Genomic DNA, 22,839 nt, shown 5'->3' with positions numbered 1-22,839 from the left:
TAGATGTCTTATTTGCCACTCTGCCAGTCACCCACTTAACCATGCATAGTTCCTACCTTGTAAACTCCTCATGAAGGTTGTTCGGTTCTGATGAATAGTACTTAATTCGAAAATGCAACGTGTACGGAGGTCCAACTGTATATGCAGAGATTTTAAATGGGGGGAAAAAAAGTTTATACTAGTTGCGGTTCTGCTAAGGCAGAACAGCCGCCACCATCCCACAACCCAAGAAACCCAAAATGAAGTGTGTTTTTCAAATTCTTCAAAGCAGCAAATATTTCATGGTTTTAAATTTAAAAATGCATGCAATAAAAAAAAATAGATGATTACCATACTTTATGATACTCTAATCATTAGATTAATCAAGCAACAGTCCATTTGGCAAACATGTTTTTGTTCAAAGAGGTGTGCCCCACAGCACGCTGTGAATGACAGCAAGTTCCAGGTACACTGCCTGTTGCTGGGGGCAGGGGGAGATGGAATGGAGGAGGAGGGAGAGGGTGATGCTTCTTGTTACCAGGCACAAACACAACTCAAAAAAACCACCCAACAACCCACCCAACAGATCAGCTTTGGATTGATACACGTGAATGAGAAAAGGTAAGATAAATAACGTGAAAAGTGCTGGAGAGGACTCTGGAAGGCACCCATGAACACAGAAAGCTAACAAATTCCACAAAGTGGAGTTGCAAGAATTGTTGTTTTCTAATGCCAGAAGGTGAATGCTAGGTCTGACTTTCTATGTAACACAGATAATACAACGTTACCCACCTATCATGAGACTGTGACTAATGCATCCTTACCTGCCTAAGCCTCATCTTCCAGACCAACAGCCTGCTGGTATATTAAGTGGTGGAAAAATGACTCTTTTTCACACCTTTCTAAGGTCTTCTGTAACACCACATCAACACAGTATATATGTGCCTATTAACGATCCATTCTACTAAATGATGTGCAGCCAAAACTCCAATAATTAGAGCTCTGACGTTGTCTCCAATGATAGCTCCTAGAAGACAGGTTATAGTACCCCAGGCTGACAGTTAAGCACCACTGGTAAGGTCTGCATCAGCGAGATAAGGACTCTTACCTGCCCACTGCTAGGAAAAAAAAAGAGCAGTGAGCAACCTCCATCATGAAAGAGGAACTCTTCTCAAAGCACCTGCTGAATGCAAGGTAAAGAAAAGTATCCTATTGTGAGACAGACCTTTACAACACTCATCAAATTGCTTCCCTCTTCAGCGTTCCTCAGGGCAGGGCTTGGCCAATTTCTTTTTAAAACAGGCCCTTCACAGATTGAACACAGACAAAACAGTGCACCTAAACTGGTTGAAGGTGTTACAGAATCATTGATTTTCCAAATTTTAAGACAGATCAAGAAACTGACAAAGCTATCACAGAAAGTGCACCTGCAAATCACTTAATCACTTAAGGTAAAGCAGTCTGTGATGTGATGAAAAGGTGAGAGAAAGCCAACCACCAAAACCTTACCCATACCAGCTATCTTTACCATCTATTCTAGCAGACTGACACCCACACACCCTGGGGTGAAAGCAAACTGTCCTAAAGGTCTTTGAAGAAACTCCTCCACCATTTACAAAAATCATCTAGGTATTTGGATACTTATCGGAAAGAAAGGCACTGAAGCAATCAAGACCCATTTCTGTGAGGTCCTGCAAGGGGATCAACAATTTCCTTGCAAAACGCTGTATTTTAATCTCACAGAAGCGATATTATCAGTGGGCCTATGGCTGTTGCCAACTGCAGTATATTAATAAAACACGTTAGTGCTGATGCTGTACTGTACCCAAGCCTGCAACCAGATTATTAGAGATCCAGGAGTAGCTTGCCTGCCTTAGCCAACTTCCACAAAAAACTCAGTGGCCAAACCCAACCCCTCTACCCAAAACTGCCTTTGATGAAACAGTAGGTATTTCTGCTAGTTTTATTTATAACATACAAAAAAGAGGTTAACCATTACACAATGAAATATTTTCCATTTACTCTTTGGAAAAAAAACCCAACAAAAACAAAACCCAAAAAACCCAGGAAATCTGTTCTGGATCAGAAGCAGTGACAGAAACCGCGGTCTGCGTCCAGGCAGCCTGATTTCACAGATCAGACTGAAATTACCTGGCAACCTACTCTGCCTGAGACAAACAGCACATGTTTAACAAGAGCTCCTGGAGGCTGGTCTATTGCTTATAAGTGCTCTTGCATTTAGACCTGATATAGTCAGCCAATTAGCCATTAAATTAAATCTATTTCCTAAGAAATATTTATGCCATTAAAGGCCATATTTAAACATTCACAATCACGTTCAAATACTCTAAGTTCAAATTCTTAAGGAAGTAACAAAATAAACAGGCAGAGACATAGTACTTACTTTTTATTTGCTTCTTAATGAATTTTGAATGGTCCAACCAGTGCTAAAAAAAGAAAATCCACGTTTAAAAGCAGTTCCATTTCAAGATTTTGTTGACACAATAAACTAATTACAGTAAAATTTGCCAGATAAAAATCTCTTCGAAGGAAATATTGCCATATTTATTTCCTAAACTACTACACATTTGCAAAAGTGTTTATTTGCACATTTACCAACTTACCTTCTTTCATGGGGGAAAGCTTGACTTACAAATGCATCAGTACTGCCAGGGAAGTTTCACTCTTCCAGAGAGAAAACCTCAAAGTCCAAAGCCACAAAGCAGTGGTGTGTAAGGAAAATACCCTTTTGTCCCCAGGTTTGACTGTTGCCCAAGTGCCCCTGAGGACAGCAGGCCAAACCCCTGGGTTTCATTCTCCTTTCACGTCCCCTGTTTGACGGAGACCCTCCAGATTCTGTACTGTCCTGCCTTCCATTGCTCCATAGCCAAGTTTTTTCAAGGTAAGGATCAAGACTTAACCCCCACTAAAAACATTTGGGAAACATTGATGCATACCGCCCTCCCCTTTTTAAACTAATGGCAAAAGACCTTGAATAGATGCAACTATGATGACAAAAAAGTATGCTTCCCAGCAAAGTTTATGCACACTCTCGTCAGTGCAAGTTGCATCTACAGAAGAGTAACCATAAACATGCTCTGGTGTAAATTTAGCTTAAATTTTTGACTGTCTCTGTGCAATGTCCTACACAAGGCTGCAATCTGATTTGAAGCAACCCCAGGTAAATGCTCCCGTTGCACAAGGTAATAAAATAGTATTTGGACTTCCTTGAAATAAATGTTTTGCTATCTTTATATATTTATTTATTTTAAAATAATAAACTAGGTACTATGGAACAAAATCTTAGCAGAAAAAAACCTCTTCCTTCCTCCCTATTAAAGCATTCATGCTTTCAGGAAAAGGAGAATCTCTGAATGACTACTTATGATTCCACTAACACGGCGCTACCATGGCTAAATAAATGTGAAAAATTATTTGTTGGATAGTAATACTGGTATTTATTTACTAAGTATGTCCTCAGCCAAGCCAAAATTTATTTATCACAGGTATAGAAGGGTATAGATCGAAAGTCTGACAACTTACGACCCTTGAGGTAAATAAATCTCACAAAAAAAGAAGAGAGAGAAAGAAATGGAACAGTTATTCTGAAGGTGCTTTTATTTGCATGAGACTTGCTAGACTCCCTTAGGTGAGGCTGCCAAGGAATCCATCCTTACAATCTGAGAAATCTCTACCAGAGTGGAAATAAAACATTGCAGCAGCTCATACAAATAGATCCCTTAGAGCTGCAAGCAGTTTATTCTGTCTCTACTTTGCTCTCTTATGAAGAATTACACCAGAAACCACAGCAGTTTACAGCAGCTTTGTGAAATTTCAGATTTTTGATAAGGAAAAAATATCAACATTGAAACTTTGCTTTTTTAACTGAAATTATACAAGTCTGTTACTTTCACACCTCCAGGGCAGATTAATTTTTTATGCTTCAAATACCTAGCTACAAAAATGTCTTTCTCCTCGATATTTATTTTGGCTAAAGATAAACCACTCACAAAGACAAATATACCGATTCCATTAAAAGAAAAGTTTAGCTTCATGTTAAATAAAACCAAACATGAATAACATCTATACTACAGGCAAAAATCCTCCAATAACTTTTAATCTGTGACTCATGTTAGTACCATGTTCAGAAATAAGCACTGCACAACCTGAACTACAATAATTCCCAATGAAATAACAGCTGATAGTGCCAACCTTGGAATGTGGTCTTCTAGGTGTATTAAAAGTCAAATAACAGCAAGTTTCAAACTGATTATTCGTAAGTGTATATACTTCAAAGAAAGTTTAAAGATAACTAACAGGACTCTAGGAACTACTTGAGCAGACCATTAAATGAGACTATAGCCTAGACAGGAAACTATCATTCACTCTCTGTACCCAAGCAGCCAGAGGCAGACTGCTCCAGGAGATAAAACACAGCAAGCATTAAACTCATCTCTCTTCAGAAGCAAGAATGAGCTGCAGTTTTACCCCCATCCCACATTGCACATCATGGTTGTGTGTGATGTGGCCACCACACAGATCACAAAATAAAAATAAGGAGGTAGGACATGGACTGGCAGTATTATTGGCCCAGAGTTCCCAGGCCTGGCAGTTTTCATGCAGATTTCTGAACCAACACCAATTTAAAAGTCAGATATTTTGTGCAACTTCTGTGAAAATTAGGCTGAATTTCAAAACTCCTTTGCCTCAGATAATGTCAAAAGGCTTCTTCATCACACTGGAAATCACACCAGCTTTCCAAATGTCCCTCTGAGCTCAAAAAATTTCGTAGCTTTCTAGCTAAAGTGAAAAAAAGGTTTGGGCTTGGCTACATACTGCTTGCTGACTCAAGAACAAGAAAGTGAGAGCAATGAATTCTGAAGTCTCACTAGGAAGCTGAGTAAAACCAGAGGGGACCTTCTGCTCTCTCAGCACCTATGACTAGCTCTGCCTATCTTGTGCTCTAGCTAAACAACTGTACATCATTTCAGGATCTGAACTCATCAAAGAAACTTAACTATGGATCTTACAATGTAGGACTGAGGTTGACCACAGTCATTTCAACTATGTAATGCCACATTCCCCATATCCAGTCTGGACTCAGAAGTATCAGTGCAGAACAAGGAGAAGGAAAGGGATTAATTGGTTTAGGACTCTCATGATAGGAAGACAGTGTCTAAGCTACTTTGCCCACAGTAAGGGAAAAAAACCCTGCAAACCTGGTCAAACTGCAAATAATCAAGATTCTATGATTACTTTAGAATAGAACAGAACAGAATAAATAGTTCAGTTGGAAGGGACCTACAATGATCATCTAGTCCAACTGCCAGACCAATTCAGGGCTGACCAAAAGTTATAGCATGTTATTAAGGGCATTGTCCAAATGCCTCTTAAACACCGACAGGCTTGGGGCATCGACCACCTCTTAGGAAGCCTGTTCCAGTGTTTGACTACCCTCTCAGTAAAGAAATGCTTCCTCATGTCCTGTCTAAACCTCCCCTGGCACAGATTTGAACCGTTCCCACATGTCCTGTCACTAGATCCCAGGGAGAAGAGATCAGCAACTCCCTCTCCACTTCCCCTCCTCACGAAGCTGTAGAGAGCAATGAGGTCGCTCCTTTAATTCTGCCAGGTAAACTGGAAGTTCAAATGCTGGATTAACTTCCATTTATTCCTGTTTAATCCCAGCATAATTTCTTTGCTTTGCCAAATGAATAGTATTTCCTATGGTATTAACTGACATAAACCAGTAGTCACTGGTTGGGATTCATGTGTTGAAAACACACCAATCAATTCCACATGAAAGAAACACCATTTTTAAAAAAGACTGGAAGCACGTATTTATCTCATTAAGGTCTCCTGTTGATCACTCCCTTTTTCTAACTGAAGAGGAAAAAATAAGTACCTAAACACTTCGTAAGTGGTAGCAACCAATATTTTCTCCAAATAGTCACGCAGCAAGGGAAAGATGTATTTATGTGAAGATATAGCAGATAAACTATAGCTACTGAACAGTCTACATAAGGACCACAGTGACTGCCAAATGAAAACTGAAAGGGGGGGTACCACAGGTTGACACAAACCCATCACACACCTGAGCTTTGCAAATTCCACCGCCTCTCTACTTGGTTCCTAAAAGAATGAAAAATCCTTGTCTTGATCTATACAGCCCTCAAAGGTGACCTGAAAAGGAAAAAATTGCGTTTGACTCTTTTTGGTTGGCTTACTTTGCTAGTTTAAAATGCATGAAGAACATCTTGAATAGACTGTTTCCCTTATGGTTATTTATATACTTAACTATCAGTAAGAGAAAGCTCATTCTTACTGGAAGTTTTATTTGCTCTCTCAAAAATATTGCTTAAATGCTTTCTCAAGCCTTACCTGGAGGTACCGGAGGGAGAACCGTGCTAAATGCTCAGGTTCAGAAAAGAAGGTGTGCTAAACAAAAGCTGGCACCTTTAAAACCAAAAGTCAATTATCCCTTCAACTGTCTTCTTGCTGTCTGATTTCCTAGGCACCTGAATTCTACCAAGCTGTCTGCCATTAGCCACATGGCCTTCTAAAGCAGAGAGGATAAAAACGTATGTAACACATGGGAGGAAGGAATCACCAAAAACAAGTCAATAAAAACCCTACCTACCAAACGACAGTTTGGGGACTTCTCTACACGTAAAAAATTAAAAAGTAACAAAGGAGAAAAAGCCGCTTCCTCTCTTCTTCTGAAGATCACCTTTTATATATTATTATGGTATTAACAGAAAACCAAATGAGAATTGGGGTCACGTAGAAACTCAGGGACTAGACAAGCATATACTTAGAAATGGTATAAGCTCCCAAGAGTTTACACCTTAAAATGGTGAAGAGGTTGTTCTTTACACTCATGTAAGTTTCTTTGATCCATCCTCAAAAGTTATGTTCCTCTTGAAAATACAGATGCAGAGAAAAACTGCTTTTAGATAAATTGCTCAGATACAACTCAAGATTTAATGAACACCAGGTGTGATACTGGTTAGTATTTTCAATATGAAGCAGGCTGATGGGACACAATGCACCTCCGTAGGGTTAGTAATGACTCCAAACTGCAGAAAGCGAGCGAGCTGGGACACAGAAAGGCATTTCTAAACTGGCTGGAGAAATTATTGAAGTAAGGATTCTGCGAGATCAACACAGACAATTACAGCACTCCCAAATTACAGGCTGAGCCCCAGGGGAGAGAGGAGGAGACTGCCTGGCTTCCATTGGGCTGCTGCACCAGGGTGACAGGAAAAGACTCTTAGAGGGCCACCGAGGTCCTTGGGGCCTGGAAGTGGTTTTTTTTCAGTCTGAGGACAAGAAGCCTACCCAAGGGGTGACTGAAGATGAAGCCAGACCCTCCGTGGCAGTGCACAACAAATAGCAACAGATCAAGCAAAGAAGTTAGAGAGACAGCTTTTGCTTTGCTGTGGTGGTTTGACCTTGGCTGGCCACCAGGTGCACACCAAGACGCTCTATCACTCCCCCTCCTCAACTGGACAGGGGGAGTAAATATGGCGACCGACTCGTGGGTCAAGATAAGGACACAGATATCACTAAGCAATTACTGTCATGGGCAAAACAGACTCAACTCAGGGAAATTAATTTAACTTATTACCAACCAAATTGGAGTAGGATACTGAGAAATAAAAACAAATCTTAAAACACCTTCCACCCACCCCTCCCTTCTTCCCAGGCTCAACTTAATTCCTGATTTCTCTACCTCCTCCCCCAAGGAGCGCAGGGGGACGGAGAATAGGGGTTGTGGTCAGTTCATCACGCGTTGTCTCTGCCGCTCCTTCCTCCTCACACTCTTCCCCTGCTCCAGTGTGGGGTCCCTCCCACGGGAGACAGTCCTCCATGAATTGCTCCAGCACAGGTCCTTTCCACAGGGTACAGTCCTTCAGGAACAGACTGCTCCAGCGTGGGTCCCCCACGGGGGTCACAGTTCCTGCCAGAAAATCTGCTCCAGCGTGGGCTCCTCTCTCCATGGGTTCACAGGTCCCACCAGGAGCCTGCTCCAGTGTGGGCTTTCCATGGGGTCACAGTCTCCTTCAGGCACATCCACCTGCTCCAGCGTGGGGTCCTCCATGGGCTGCAGGGGGACAACCCTAGTCACCATGGTCTTCTCCACAGACTGCAGGGGAATCTCTGCTCTGGCACCTGGAGCACCGCCTCCCCCTCCTTCTTCACTGACCTTGGTGTCTGCAGAGTTATTTCTCTCATATTCTCACTCCTTTCTCTCAGCTGCTGTTGCGCAGCAGTTTTTACCCCATCTTAAATATGTTACCACAGAGGCATTACCAACATTGCTGAGGGGGTCAGCTTTAGCCAGTGGTGGGTCTGTCTTGGAGCTGGTTGGAACTGTCTCTGTCCAACAGGGGGACAGCTTCTGGCATCTTCTATCAGAAGCAACCCCTACAGCCCCGCCGCTACCAAAACCCTGCCAGGCAAACCCAATACATTTGGAGAAGCAGTTCTGCCAAGAAGACTGCAGTTCTGCCAGGAAGAAGTGCTGGATTTCACCCTCAAGGTCCCTTCTAGCTGCTCTACTGGGAGTCCTTTTCAAGAGTGGGCAATAAACAACAACAAAAAACCCAACCAATAAAGAAACACAAAAAGCCAGTAAAATGCTTTCCTCTCTTATTTGGCCCTTTGGTGACTGCATCTGGACTCCTGTGTCTCCTCCTGGTCTCTGCAGTCCAGGAAAGACACTGATGAGTGTGGTGTGGGCCCAGCGCAGAGCCTTTGGGACGGTAAGCGGCTGGGGCACACGAGGGCAGGCTGAGGGAGCTGCCTCTGGTCTGCATCGAGAATGAAGACTCAGGGATGGACCTGACTGGTGACTTCAGCTGCCTGCTGGGAGGCTGTAGAGAAGATGAAGACTGACTCTTCTCAGAGGTGCTCCATGGCAGAATAATGAGTGGCACCACAGCCAGGAGATATCCCAGCTAGACAAAAGGAAAAGATTGTCACTGTGAGACTGCTCAGACAAAGCACAGGCGCCCAGAGGGACTGTGAAGCCACCATACTTGAGGGTATCCAAACATGACTGAACAAAGCCCCGAGAAACCAGATCCAACTAGGGCTGCTCTGAGCAGGAGATTGGATATATGCGCACCCCTTCAACAGGCAAGTTTTGGAGGCATCCTTCAGGATGCTGCTCTACAATCTCACCTACCTGCCTTGAAGAAGGGGGCGGGGCGGGAAGCATTCACATCACAAGACCAAGCTGGGATTAATGAGGTGAACAGTTTGTGTTTGCACTCAGATGAGACCAACTTTTCGTAAAATACTGGCAGGATCTTACAACTACAAGAGTTTCAAGCTCGGTGGCTCAATCTTGTTTTAGACCCTCCTCAGATACTGCCGCCACCATCTTGTTGAACGGAGCCCAGGCACAGTGGTATAGTGCATCGAACCCCGAGGGAGAGGGGAGGAGAGGGCCCGGCTTCCATCGAGATGCTGCCTTCCTCAGATGGCAAGGGACACCCCCATCAGCTGTTCTGCATTTATACCCCACCCTCATACCCCCACCTCCCATTATGGTTGTTAACCTAATGAACTGACAAGGAGTTTATTTCTCTACAGGATTTTTTTGTTTCAATCTGACAACTACTTCTAAGTTTCCATAAATGGCAACTGCACTCAAGACTTTTCCATAGGATTATGTTCTCTATGGAGAAATCTGTACTCGCACTGAAAGTTTTTGGGGTCCACTAGCTGATGGGGTAGAGGCATTAATAATGACCTAACAAGTGCAGGTAAATAAGATGACATCAGCTGAAAACAATTTATGTCACATTTCTTTTGCAGTCAAGGACCACTACAAATTCCTTGCAAATTCCTTTTGCAATCAAGGACCCCTACCAATACTACTGTAAGTTATAAAATGTCGATGACTGTTGCAAACATGCTTCTATGAACTAGCAACCCAGGCGCTCAGCTGTCCTGTGCCACTCCACAACTCACCCTGTTTCCCTAGAGACACCATGACCACTGTTATCAGGAGACAGTAAGGTCCGTCTTTGTTCACCTCCACAGTTGGACTGACTCAGCTCTAGCTTGCACTCCAGTGAAAGGTTCCCCGTTTCATGAAAAGACTCTCAAAACACTTCAGCTATTCTAATCTCCTGCCCTTCCAGAGTTCTTGGTAAGACCAGCAACTCGATTCATTTTAAATGAAGGAGGAGTACTTTTCTCCTGCATCTTCTAAACGTATCGATCAAACATCCCATCTGTGCTGAGGCTTGCTGTCCGTTATTCTTCTGTTGCAAACACTGCTATTCTTCTGAAGAATCCACTTCATCTTTACTGGGCACACTCTGCTGACCATTGCATGCTTTTGTGAAACCGCTCAAGTGCATGCATCATTTTCCAATGACCAAGTGTAGTATCAGTTCATCTTTGTCATAGCATAAGTATGTTCAGTCACTATTTTTTGTGGACTCCAGTTTTATGATCCCCATGCCTTCGTTCCCTTCCCCTCCCCCGCTTACTTCTGTTTCTAGCCTTTAATACTTGAAGCAATATGAACATTCTATGGCATCCATTCTGTCAGAGAACTAAGCCTCAACCATAAAAGCAATTTTTTGGCCAACTGTAACTACTGTATAGAGCAGAGCAAAAGGTAGTCTAAGGCTTTTAACTGAAATGTGCTCAAAACCAGCCATTTGTGTCTCCATGCGCATTAGAATTTTCCTGAGCGCAAGCTCTGCAAGTGGAACTGCAACACTTCAAGCCACACTTCACACCTCCAGGCTTTGGTAAGGCTCTGAGAGCAAGACATCCCTACATACTTACTGACCTTCAGAGAAGGTTTGACCCCTACAGCACCCTCAGCAGTGACCATGAATTAAAACACAGTTTTGGCTACCAGGAAGTGGTAAATAAAATTTTATTTGCAAAAAAGCCTAATTTGTCTTAATTTTGTCATTTATTTTAACTTAATTAAGGCTAATGGATGAACACAAGCAACCGGAGGCTAGTTTTTTCCAGAAAGGACTCACTTAAGACTACAGCATAAAGGTGTCAGTAGCATCGTTTAAGACTTCAGTTCATCTCTAACAAATATACCTGCGTTGTCTTAAACCGAAATTGGTCATAAGGACACTTAAAGAGACAAAGTGCCAGGACAGCATACACTGAACTCAAAAGTAAAAAGCTCTCAGTGATACCAAAGGCAGCAGGATTACACCCCTTTGATCCTACTAGGGTCATAGAGCCACAATTATTTGCAACTGCAACAAAGAGGTTCTGTTTAATTAAAAACCATTTCTTTCAAACGTATCTGTGGCATATGATTTCAGTTGGATTTAATACCACAGAAAGTCTAGAAGGATTTTTTGAAACAAACTGGTTTTAGCCAGAATAAAATTTTGCCTCCTACAGTTCAAAACAACACGAAAATTTATTTGCAGAAACTCCTTCTCATTCTGCCAAGTTCCCAAGATCTGCCCTTTGATCTTGATTTTGCAGAATATTTATCTTATTTTCAGAATATTCCTGCCAATTTTTAGTTCAAATTAATTGCCAAGTTGCTTAAACAAACAGCTAGCTTTTAATGAAGGAAAACTGTGATCTCCTAACAGGAAAAGGCTGCTACACAGCTCTTGCACCTGCCCATTTCATACTCCTGAAAACACATTTAGGGTCATACCGCGTATGGATTACTTTAAGGCATTTTTTTCATGGCTCTTTACAGAAACTAAACATAAAATTAGTATCACATGTATTTCAAATCCTGTCATGGTAACTTTTTAATTATCGCCATGAATATTAAGACTGAAAGATAAAACTGAAAAAGAAAAATCCCAATTACAGTATTATTCCTGGACACAAAGCAGCATATCGGAACGCAACATAACCAAGCTGTGGCATTCATGAAAGCCTTGCCTGTCCCAGCCTGAGTCTGCCAGAGCCATCTCAGAAGCATCCTGATACATGACGTGGTTTATCTGCAGTCCAGATAAGCTACACATGAATAATGGAGAGCTATATGGACATCCTTCAAGACCATTATCCTATCTTAATTCATATACCTGTGATAACCTACTTCAGCCCAAGGAATATTTTGCTTCACAGACCTGAGGTGACAGCAGAACTTACAATTGGACATGAACACAGATAATCACTACCACACAAAACAATAGTACACACAAGATTACTCCCTTTCTCTTCTCAGCAGTGAAACTTCATATCCCGGGGGGGGGGGGGGATAAAAAAAAAGTAAAACACAAAATTATATAAAAAAACCTTGCCCTGTGTAGCATAATTCTCATCAGATTTATTATACAGACAATGAAAGCTGATGCCACTCCAGATCAATTCTAGCAATAAAAAGCAAGTTACCTTTAATTTTGAAGCCTGTGCCCAAACACTCAAAAAAATAAACTGAAAGGATTTGTAACAGGCGACAAACCTGACTAAATCTGTTGAAGAAAACTAAGGAAACCACTTCAGCTTATGCTCCAATTATGCACAAAGACAAAAGAAAACAGCAAAAACTGTTTGCTGTCCTGGATAGACTAGGGACTTTATTTTTCTACACTTAGAAGAAAGGTGAAGAAGCGTCACTGATAGACAGTATCACAACCACCTGCCCTGTATGGCTGCTTCTCAAGTCTGTGCCAAGGAAATGGTCTCCAGCCCTCCTGGAAACAGCAGGTGCTGCTGGAAGACTAAAAACCAGAGATGCTCTGGGAATTCTTAAGTGTTTTAGAGTCTCCCACCAAGTGTTCATAGACTGCAATACAGCCTTGGACAGCCACAGCTGGAAGTAGTCATTTATCAGGTGTTCTGCATTGCTGTGGAGTCAGCCACATTGCCTTTGTCCAGTTACTGAATTGGCATTCATATCACTGCCGCTATTAGTAACTGAAGCACTGGGTACTACAGGATACTGTTACCTGTACAGCTCTTGGGACCCTCAAGCTCTGACTGGTATTTGTTGCTCTGGTTAACAATCCACAGACACTCATCCTGCAACAACCACAGTCCCAAAGAGTTCATCATCCAGAGGAACAAGAGAGATTCAGGGAGGGAAAACAGTCACAGATGCATTTCACAGTTTATTCATGGGGAAATGGGATGTTTCTATCAGAAGTAGAAAAGGAAACCTTTTGCATTATCAAAATATTTACCAGTCTCCCTCCGTCCCAATATTCAATGTATTGAACAATAAGGCTTGTCCCTATTTTGTTCCGCCTAATGAGCACTTGTTGTTACAGTACTAAGCAGTACCTAAGGAAAGAGACTCCCAGATATCACACTATGAAGCTGACTGGTTTGAGTTGCTCATTTTTCCACATCCCTCACACCCTTAAGAAGTCACAGCAGTAATATCAAAAGCAAGCAGTTGAAAAAAACCTCTTGATTTGAATGACAGTGAGCCCTTAAAAGAAAACTCAGATGCAGCAGAGGCAGTCATGAAGCACCAAGTCCCTCCAAGGCCCTGACCCAATAACTGCTGAAACATCCAGGAGTCTAGTTCATGACATGTAGAGAAAACAAAGGCATTCAGGTGTTATTCTTTGTTGTCCAGCTTGTTTCACCCTCCACCCTCACACTGCATTGTTTAAAACCTATGTTGTGAAGCATACACGCTCCTGACCCTCCCACAAAAACCTGGCCACAAGGCCACCTCCCATACAGGTGAGGATCTCAGTGTCCAGATCAGTGGGTCCTGACACATTGCTGCTGGTTAGGTCCAGTCTGGGCAACACAGTTCTTGCCCCCTTTTTTCCCTTCTATTTTTGTACTTGGAACACTGCTTTCACGAAAGCCTTTTTTAGTTTCTACACACTCTTCTCCATCTCCTCCCTCCACTGTCTTCTCGCCTCTCACAGCAAATGAATCAAAACCCAATTTAGGAATTGGTCAAAATAAGAAGTTCAGATGAAAATGCAGCTTGCAAGGACAATTCACTGCAGGTCGGTCCTGGCTCTCATCTCCCCAGGGAACCTTGGCCCCCACTGCAGCCACAGGCACCTGCAGGAGGCACGAGCTGTTCTTGCACAAAAGTCTTGCTGTACACACACTGTAAATCCAGTGCTTCCCAATGTGCCCAGATACATTGGGTGTGTCCACACATCCTCAAAATGGCTCAGCTGGCTTCAGAGTGCAATTCACCTACCCAGCTGGGAAAGGCTGTTCCATATAGACCTTCTTTAAGCTGAGGGGCCTTTGTGACATTAGAGATTGGACATAAAGGACTTAAAGGATCACTGAACAACATGCATGTAAGAAAAGTGGTATTTTAATTCTTTTGCTTCCATGCATTCCCAACTAAAGTTTCACACCTCAAGAATTACAGCAGCTCATTTGCAAAAAGCAAAAAAAAAAAAAAAAAATTAAAGATATATCTTAAGCCGTCTTCCCTCTCAATTACTCTGTAATTGTTCTTGTGATGAGAAAGAAAATCACGAGGGAAACAGAAGCAAATCCCAAGCTAAACAACATGGGCAATCCTTCTGTTCTGAATTCCCATAAAACAGGCGGGGCTGGGAGGATATCCATGTTTTGCTATCACAGGACAGACAACTGGAACAAAGAATGCAACTGTAGAAATGGAGAGATCTATATCCTGAGAGAATTCTGTAACATGTTGCAGCTCATAAGGAGCTGTAAACCATAGAAGCCTTTTTTCTTACGATGATCTGGAATAAGAGACAAAGAAAGGACAAGCCTGGACAGAAGATGAATAAATATTAGCTACCAGCAGCCTAAAATAAATGTCAAGTACCCAAACCAACCACAGAATATGTTGCACATGAGCAGTTTCTGCAAAGATCAATAAAATACTTCCTCATGGCAACTCAACTTTGACCGTATGGTCTCACAAGATTTTATTATTGCTATTTCCAACCTCAACTAAAGCTTTCAAGGCTTCCTGCTTTGCTAGAACACACACACGCACCATAGTAAAAGTAATTAAAAACCCAATAAGCTTTACATTTCCTCTAAACCACTGCAGAGACCTCCTACATAAGAGCGGCACTCTTCAATCACCCCAAGCACTACTTCCCTGTTGAAGTCCTGTAACTGTCAGCTGAACAAGAAATTATTTCTTTCATTCTCATTTCCTTCCTTCACTCCTCCTTTCCATCTCTCTCTTCCCTCCCTTCCACAACTAGGAGGAACAGAAAAACAGAGCAGGGTTTTTATTACAAAACGATGGTAACATTCAAAGGGCCTTTAGATTGTTCCCAGACTCACTAGAGCTGTCCTAGAGCAGTGGTCCCCAACCTTTTTTGACAGTGTAAAAAGTAAAGAAGTTTTTGAGCATGCACCTCCAATATATGTATATTTATTTATAAATTATATACATGTCCCACTGTACTACTATATTATGCACATGAAAATAGAAATTTAAAGAGGATGAGAACGATGAAAGAACCACCACTAGAACAGCTGCAGAGCACTAAGTCTCAGGAGTTTTGTTACTGAGTCTGGTAGAAAAAAAAGAGTTGGTCCAAAGCTATTATAATGCAACTACAGTAAGATGCAGTTTTATCCCTCACTATAACCTATAAATTGTGATCAGTCAAGGTGCTGAACATCAGCAGGCAATGCACCTGTGCCGCTTTTTAAACCTCACTTACGAATAAAGGTTCTCCACTAGATCAAGTTCTTCCACACACTAACAATACTTAACAACCTCTCTCCCCCCGAGCATTTCTACTTCTGGAGTTAATACCAGATAACTTGAAATACAACAGTACATAAAGCTTTGCTTTAGAATAAACTACTAGATGATTGTCTACATCCTTCTATTCATGGATATCTTCAAAGAGCACAAGATACAAACTGATGCAGGGTTCACTGAATAGGCTTTACAGTATTTTCTGTCTTACTGCTGACATCTTGCCTTCCACAACTTGATGTTTTTTGGTTGTATTGAAAAATTATTTTTTTTGAGTATTAAAAATAAGCTGTTCAAACAAAAAAAAAATTCTCTTTCAAAGCAGGTAAGCTCTAATCATGATTTTCTTTTCTAAATCACAGCTATCAACACTGCTTGTCCCGACTGTTTGGCAAAGTTACAGGACTGCAAGAAACACAGTGCACTCAAAAGCTGTTGGCCTTGGAGCACACAGAAGCAATCTCCGCTGTTCAAAGACTGTTCTGTGCTCTCTTATTTATAATGGTGGCTTAAAGATGTTTAGCGCTTAACAATACATAATAAAGACAAAGGCTTAGAGCCTCAAGGAGTTTACCCAACTTTAATCTCCCAATCCCGCAATTGCCACTGTGTGGCTGGGCTGGCACTAAGCAGAAGCACATGGAGGCTATGCATTAATTGCTATGCAAATGAAATGAGTGGGTCACAAGTTCAAAACAGACCAAGGAGGGCTGTTAAAGCATGGAACCTTTTTGCACAGAGTGCTGGGGAAGATAAAAGCTTGTGCCTTGAAGCTCTCTAAGCACTACTCTCTGCCCAGCTTGAGCCAGAAAAAAACCAAAAACCCAAATGAGCGCTTTCAGCCTTGCACTCCAGTGAAGGTGAAGAACTCTGCCCTCAACACTCCTCTTAATCCAGGAAACCATAACCCTACTACCAAAGCCCTGCAACCAGTGTTGGCTTTTTTAGGCCCCCCCCCAGAAGCTGTTCATAGCCCTTATCCCTCTTGTAACTGTAGATGCCATGGTTTACTCCCCCCCCCACAATACAGAGGAAAGAAATAGCATACAAACAAAGCTAAAACACTTGCATATATTGGCACATTTTGCCCTGAACACCAGGGATAGAGCTATCTATGGAAAACATGCATGGCTTACATCTCTGCTTCATCTTTCTTACCATTCAAAAGAGCCCTTCCGTTTTGCAAATATACAAGCAAATGAGCATTCTCTGCTTCCTCAGCCAGGTCTTCTGCTTCTGATCTGCCCTATTTCTTGCTAGGAAAGGATGTTTTGCTCTCCCTTTCTGCTTCCCTTCTTTCAAAACATTACAGAACTCCTTGCTAGGTAACTATTCCTAGCTATCAAGTTCCCAATTAGGTGATTTGACAACCAGTGACAATATAATCTGTTTTTCCTATTATGAGCAGGCTCTGCTCTATTAGCTGTGTCCTTATGATCAGGTCCATCATAAAAGGACACACAATTTACGTAATATAAATTTTATCAGGAACACACACCAAACTTCCTAAAAACCCCAAACCCATTATGGACATACTTCATTCAAACATCATTTTCCAGTGATAAATACATACCCTTAAATTAACTGGGATATTAGGATAACGTTTAAATAGGCGATACCAGTTTTCTCTTCCCCAAAAGCACAATTTCCTTTCTCAATATCAAGTTGTTATAATATCTGGACAGGTTTCCTGTTTGTTGTTTAAAGTCATGGTAAAACACAGATCACAGTGCAGCTGGTAAAACACTGATCTGACCTAATCACATTGACCCATGCTTGCTAGAGAATAAAGCTGAGAATTCTGAGATAAGAAAGTTAGAATCTGCTTTTCACAAGATGTCAATATGGCAGCTACATTTTCCCATTATTTTATTCTAATAGCACAGAATACATCTGTCTTCTGTTGCTTTATGGAAAAAACATTTACCACCAGATAACCTAAAAGCAAACACTTATTTTTCGAAGCCTGTATATTCTCTATCCACAACCCAGGTTGCTGTCATACCGATACCTCAGCACGTAAGGTGAGCAGACAAACGAAAAGATTAAATATATAGCAATACAGTTTAACCACAAGGTTGCAGTCTTTTAACCCTATCTCATTAATATATCTATCTACCTGCATCTGTAAATACATTGGTTTGTTGGGGTTTTTTTTCTTTTACCTGTAGATGCTGGGGGTCATTGGATAGGGGAGAGAAGGAAAATTTTTCTCTGTTGAAAATGAAACTAAATCTATAGAGCAACATAATCTGGGCATGGAAAGGAGTTATAAGAAACCCTTGCTTGCAAGATATTTAACCTGTTTTTAATACCATGAGCCTACTAAACATAAAGCACATTTTTCTTTACCCACAATTATTGCTTTTCCACTTACGTGCGATCAAGTTGTACATATTATATAAAATGACACGACTCATTTAGAGGATTTGGCTTTACGTGCAAGAACCAAACATGGTATCAGTTGTTTCAGCAGTATATCCCCTAATGCCTACATCTCTCCATGAAACTGCACTAATAATACATTTACAACAGGCAACACAAACTACTGCAGAACATAAAAATTAACCGAAGTTATACTTACTGTAACCTGGGAAGCATCCATGAATTGTAGGCCAAAGTAATCGGTTTCCACAAGGTCCAAATGATATACAATCTGGTCAAACAACTCCTGTCCCTTTGCATTTTTCTGTAACAGAAAAGAAAGTGGGTTTTTTTGTGGATGGGTATGGGTTTGTTTGTTTGGGTGGGTTTCTTTTTAAGTTCAAATGGGGAGAGGAGATGCACAATGGAAAACAGTATCTAAATAATAATTCTATTTATTCTAAAGAATTGTATTGACTTTTTTTAAAATTTTCGTCAAGAAAGATAGAGTGACATGTTGTTCCTGTCTGCAGCTATTGCAACAGCATCAGACTTCACTCTCGAAGAAAACTTTCAAAGTTCGCTGTAACTCAAAGTGTAGGAGAGAAAGGAAAGGCTTATGTCCTGAGTGTCCTAAGTCACAGAGCCAACCTTTTAAACCCCAGGAAACCAAATTCTCCAGTAAAAGCTATCTTGACACGCTGCCTGAAATCTGCTGGCTGTTATCACATATCAACTGCAGTCATGCAGTGCCATACCGCCACTCAAGTTGCAAAATAAATTCTGGACAGCTTGAATACTTGAAGAGCACTGTGAGGAAAATTAATGGGATTTGATAAGAAGCTTTCAATAGTGTTGCTAATTGCAATCACATTTACAGCCTTTAAATGGAGAAACAGAAAAAGGCAAAAAAAAAAGCTACAATTCTTACTTGGCATGCCATCTGAAACACATAGGCATGGAAACAAAACTAACCCCAATCATGGGCTATGGGTACTAGTAGAAAAGTTAACTGATCTTAAAGCTAGGCTGCATTGGCCTATGTACTCGTTCTGAGGTTAAGCCAGGAATTTAGATACCCAGTGCTTCAACTTCAAACACTAGAAGCAAAGCTTGGAGGTTACAGGTGGGTAGGAGGAAGAGGGAATAACAAACCAATTTTTCATGCAAACCCTGTTGTGTTACTTGGGGAAGGAAGCTTTCAAGTTCCTGAGCAAAAAAACCCCTTGGCTAAAAATACATGAGGTGATCATAAATCTCAGTAAGAGACTGAAGCTACAGGTGCATTTTATACAGGAAAGTACAGATCTGGTACCACTTTTGTGCCTGCTGTCCCTCATACACCTTTGAGGCTTTTTAAAATTTTTTATTTTTTAAAGCTCTAACGTATTAGGCATTCCCACTTCATCCCACAAAGTAGCCAAATTCACTGATTTCAGCTGAAGGAGAGCTAAATAGTGTTCAGTTCCTTTAGTTTGGTCTTCTGCACAAAAGTAGCATCAATCAAAACATGCAGAACTCCTGTCCAAGATTCCAAGCTGTCTAAAATCTGTCTTCTCCAGCAAAAGACAAGATGAAAAGTTTCATCTCTCTCTATTTTTCCAAGAAGTTCAAGCAAGCTTAGGTGTAGGTAGCAAATTTTATTTTAGTTGAATTTTTTCATCTTTGGTTTGGGGGTTTGGTGGTGGTTTTTTTTTTTTTCCCCCCTAACAAAGCAGAAGCACAGAAATCGAATCTTATCAAGTTTCAGGAAGAGCATTAGGAGCTCCATTAAAACGAGCTGCATATAACTTAAAACAAGCATTACATTATCATCGTAAGATACTGCTTTATTATTTGGGGGGGGCAAGAGGTGAGCAATAGACATTGAAAGCAGATGAGAATACAACAGCTTCTTAAAGCAGTACATTGCTAAGAAACCATCATCTTTAGATGTACAATAATTGCTATAAACCAAACAAAAGAGTTTGCTAAAAAGTATCCAGAACATATTTTCTCATACGTAGTAAATTCAGCACTTGTTAAAAGAAGCCAAACCAAAGCACAACAGAATTTAAATTGATTCTGCTCAAATGAGGGAGGAGAAAACCCTTCAAAGCAATAAAAAAGAAACAGCAAGACATGAGGAATTCACAAAACTAGGAAAAAATGATTTGATGCCCTATGATCACTCTATTCCTGGTTGCTTGCTTTATGGCATCAACTACCATTATGTTTATCTTCAGCTGCCACACACCCAATAGAAACCAGACAGAGCACACTCCACCTTCTGTACCCAAACAGTAGTTAATGTTCAACATATGTGTTACACGGAGACTAGCTCTGCACGGCACGGCTAGACCATAAAATGCAGTATTACATACATAGCTTACAGGAGATTATAACATTTAACTTGTCAGTAAACAAGCTTTCTCAGCAACTCATACCACTTAGATGATAAAGCTGCTGCAGCCAACAAATTGCTGACAAAAAACTTTCTTTGAGATGTTTCACTAAAGAGGGAGATAAAAGCGACTAACTCCTTTCCTCTACTAACAGTAAAGGATGACCTGCTCTCCTTTCTTCTGCCTCTTCACTGCCTGACAATCTAGGGAGTCAGATTGCAGACTGATAAATTGGTACCTGTGCATTGAATGAAATGGATGGTATAAGCAAAATAGAAGGGTTTTTCCTCAGGAATTACAGATGCCCACACACATAGAAGTGGTCTCTAATGGAAAAAATGTCCATATTATGAGAAACTTCTGATTTTCACGGTCTTTTCCTCCTCCCCTCCTTCCAGATAACACAGAAGCTAAAAAAATGCTTCCTCTATCAAAACCTGGTACCACATAAAGAATATGAAACTGATTTCATACAAGAAAATTTTCATAGTAGAGCTAATCAGTTGGAATTTAACAAATCACACCTTCTCTACAGACCCTCAACTTGTGCATATTTTTAGAAGATACATATAAAAAAAAAAGCAACCTTAAACTAGGAATATTTTACAGTCCTACCTTGCTAGACAGATGGTTCAGAACTGTCACATGTAAAAGACCTGCATAACTTCCATCTCAAAAAAGGGAGTATATGGCAACAAACAATATACACATACTATTATATACAGTTACTACTTTGTTGTTATGAAAGTTACTATAATTGGAAACAGCGATGTAAAGAAACCTGCAAAACCTTGTTTGGTTTTTGGAGTTGTTTGTTTGATTTTGTTTTTAAAAACCCAACAATGAAACCACTGCCAGTTTCTGCTGGAGTGTTCCTTGGAACCCATGAGACTGTGTGAGCACCGTGAAACCTCACAAGCAAATTCTGGGGGGGCATTTCAGATGTCCAGCTTACAAACAAAACTACAGCTGCAATCCAGGGTAAAACCGAACTAGCGTGAGGCAGTCACTTGTGTTCCCTTTTGCCTCTTTGTCCTTGAAGAAACACAGAAAGTCTGAATTACACTTGCAGGTTGGGAAGCTCTGAAAGAAAGGAAAAAAAAAAAGAAAAGGTGTTTCTCATGCCAGTCAGCCCCGTCCTGCCTGACAGTCACGCCAGTTTCCTCCACTCTGTATCCTGGAAGCCCTTCTCAAATAACCCCCCATCATATTTCCTTTGGGACCACGAATCATGGTATCAAAGAAAATTCTTATGTTTAATAAGGACTTATTGCTGGGTCCTCCTACAGGGACTCAAATCGGCATGGGTATAAAGCACCTTGTAGAGCCACAGTGACAGCTGCATGACCCACATTTTCAAGTAGGCTAAATTTTTAGCTGCCAAAGACTTCCAGTCTCAGGGAATCTATGGAAATTCTTGTCAGCTAAAACCTGACAAAACAAAGATTAACTTCTCTAATTCGAAACTCTTCCAGACTTGACATGTGAATAGGCAAGAGGTTTTAATATGCTTTTGGTGGGCATGAAGGAAAGGGCAAATTCATCAGCCAGGGACATTTTACACCAGCTGGCTCTGTCCAAACAGGCTGATCAGTGTTGATTTCAGCTATTCCAGAATTGTTTGAAAGGTTCTGCCAAAGGTCATGACAAGGGGACACAGAAGCCAGAAAAGTCCCAGTTTAGTGCAGATACAGTACAAGAATGCCATTGATCAGTCTCAAAGCACACACAGCAAAGCTGGAGAGCTTCTCTGCACACCTTCCCCAAACTGAAGTGCAGTGTGTAGCAACCAAGCACAGTGCATTATATGAAGCCAAGTGGAGTGGCTGAAATTGTTGAGTCGTACTAGAGAGTTCAGATTACAGCATTACAAATGAACTATTAACAGATTTCAGAAATAGCTGAAATTGTGCTTGGGAAAACAACCTGTCAAATAGGCCAAGAGTACATGAAATAGCCTACAAGTTGACAAAATGATAACAAAAAAAAAGGGAAAACAAATTACTGCCAAGAAAAAGTCAAAGCCAATTAACTCTAATGTGTCCCAAACCTAATAGTAAGTAGTAGCAGAAATGAGTAGGTAGGGCACATTTAGTTTCTTTTTCTTAGAAAGCACAGTATTATGTATTCTGCAATACGTCAGATATTTTTGCAGAGTGGGCTGCTATAATCTCATGGTCACAGACACCAGGTTTTAACTTCTAGTAAGTTAGGAAAGGAGCATTTGTAGCTAGCAATCCTCTGCTCTGCAGGCCTGATACTGCTCTATTCCAATGCCATCAGCATTTCCTCTCCTTGGCATTTCCTGGAACAGGGTAGCTCAGTATGTTCTCCTCGGTCCTCTTACACTTGAACTGTTATTAACTCATTTTTCAAACCTACAACTAAGGCTTTATCTACTGGCCATACTGCTTAGTAGTGAGAACTTGCCTTGCCTTTTAACAGTCACTGGCAATG

General features: G+C 41.1%; 1 protein-coding gene across 4 annotated transcripts in view; it reads right to left on the bottom strand.

The window, feature by feature from the left end:
* EPB41L4B (erythrocyte membrane protein band 4.1 like 4B) overlaps positions 1–22,839 on the bottom strand; it is a 183,852-nt gene that overhangs the window by 110,827 nt on the left and 50,186 nt on the right. For all 4 annotated transcript variants that reach the window (XM_076330226.1, XM_076330227.1, XM_076330230.1 and 1 more), the window contains exons 2-4: positions 18,219–18,323; positions 2,384–2,426; positions 57–135 (exon numbers count right to left, since the gene is read on the bottom strand). In XM_076330226.1, coding sequence (XP_076186341.1) covers positions 57–135; positions 2,384–2,426; positions 18,219–18,323 — 227 coding nt within the window. The remainder of the gene's footprint in view (positions 1–56; positions 136–2,383; positions 2,427–18,218; positions 18,324–22,839) is intronic.

Source organism: Aptenodytes patagonicus, chromosome 2, assembly GCF_965638725.1.
Source record: "Aptenodytes patagonicus chromosome 2, bAptPat1.pri.cur, whole genome shotgun sequence".
Lineage (NCBI taxonomy): Eukaryota > Metazoa > Chordata > Aves > Sphenisciformes > Spheniscidae > Aptenodytes > Aptenodytes patagonicus.
This window is presented reverse-complemented; position numbering and strand designations above follow the sequence as displayed.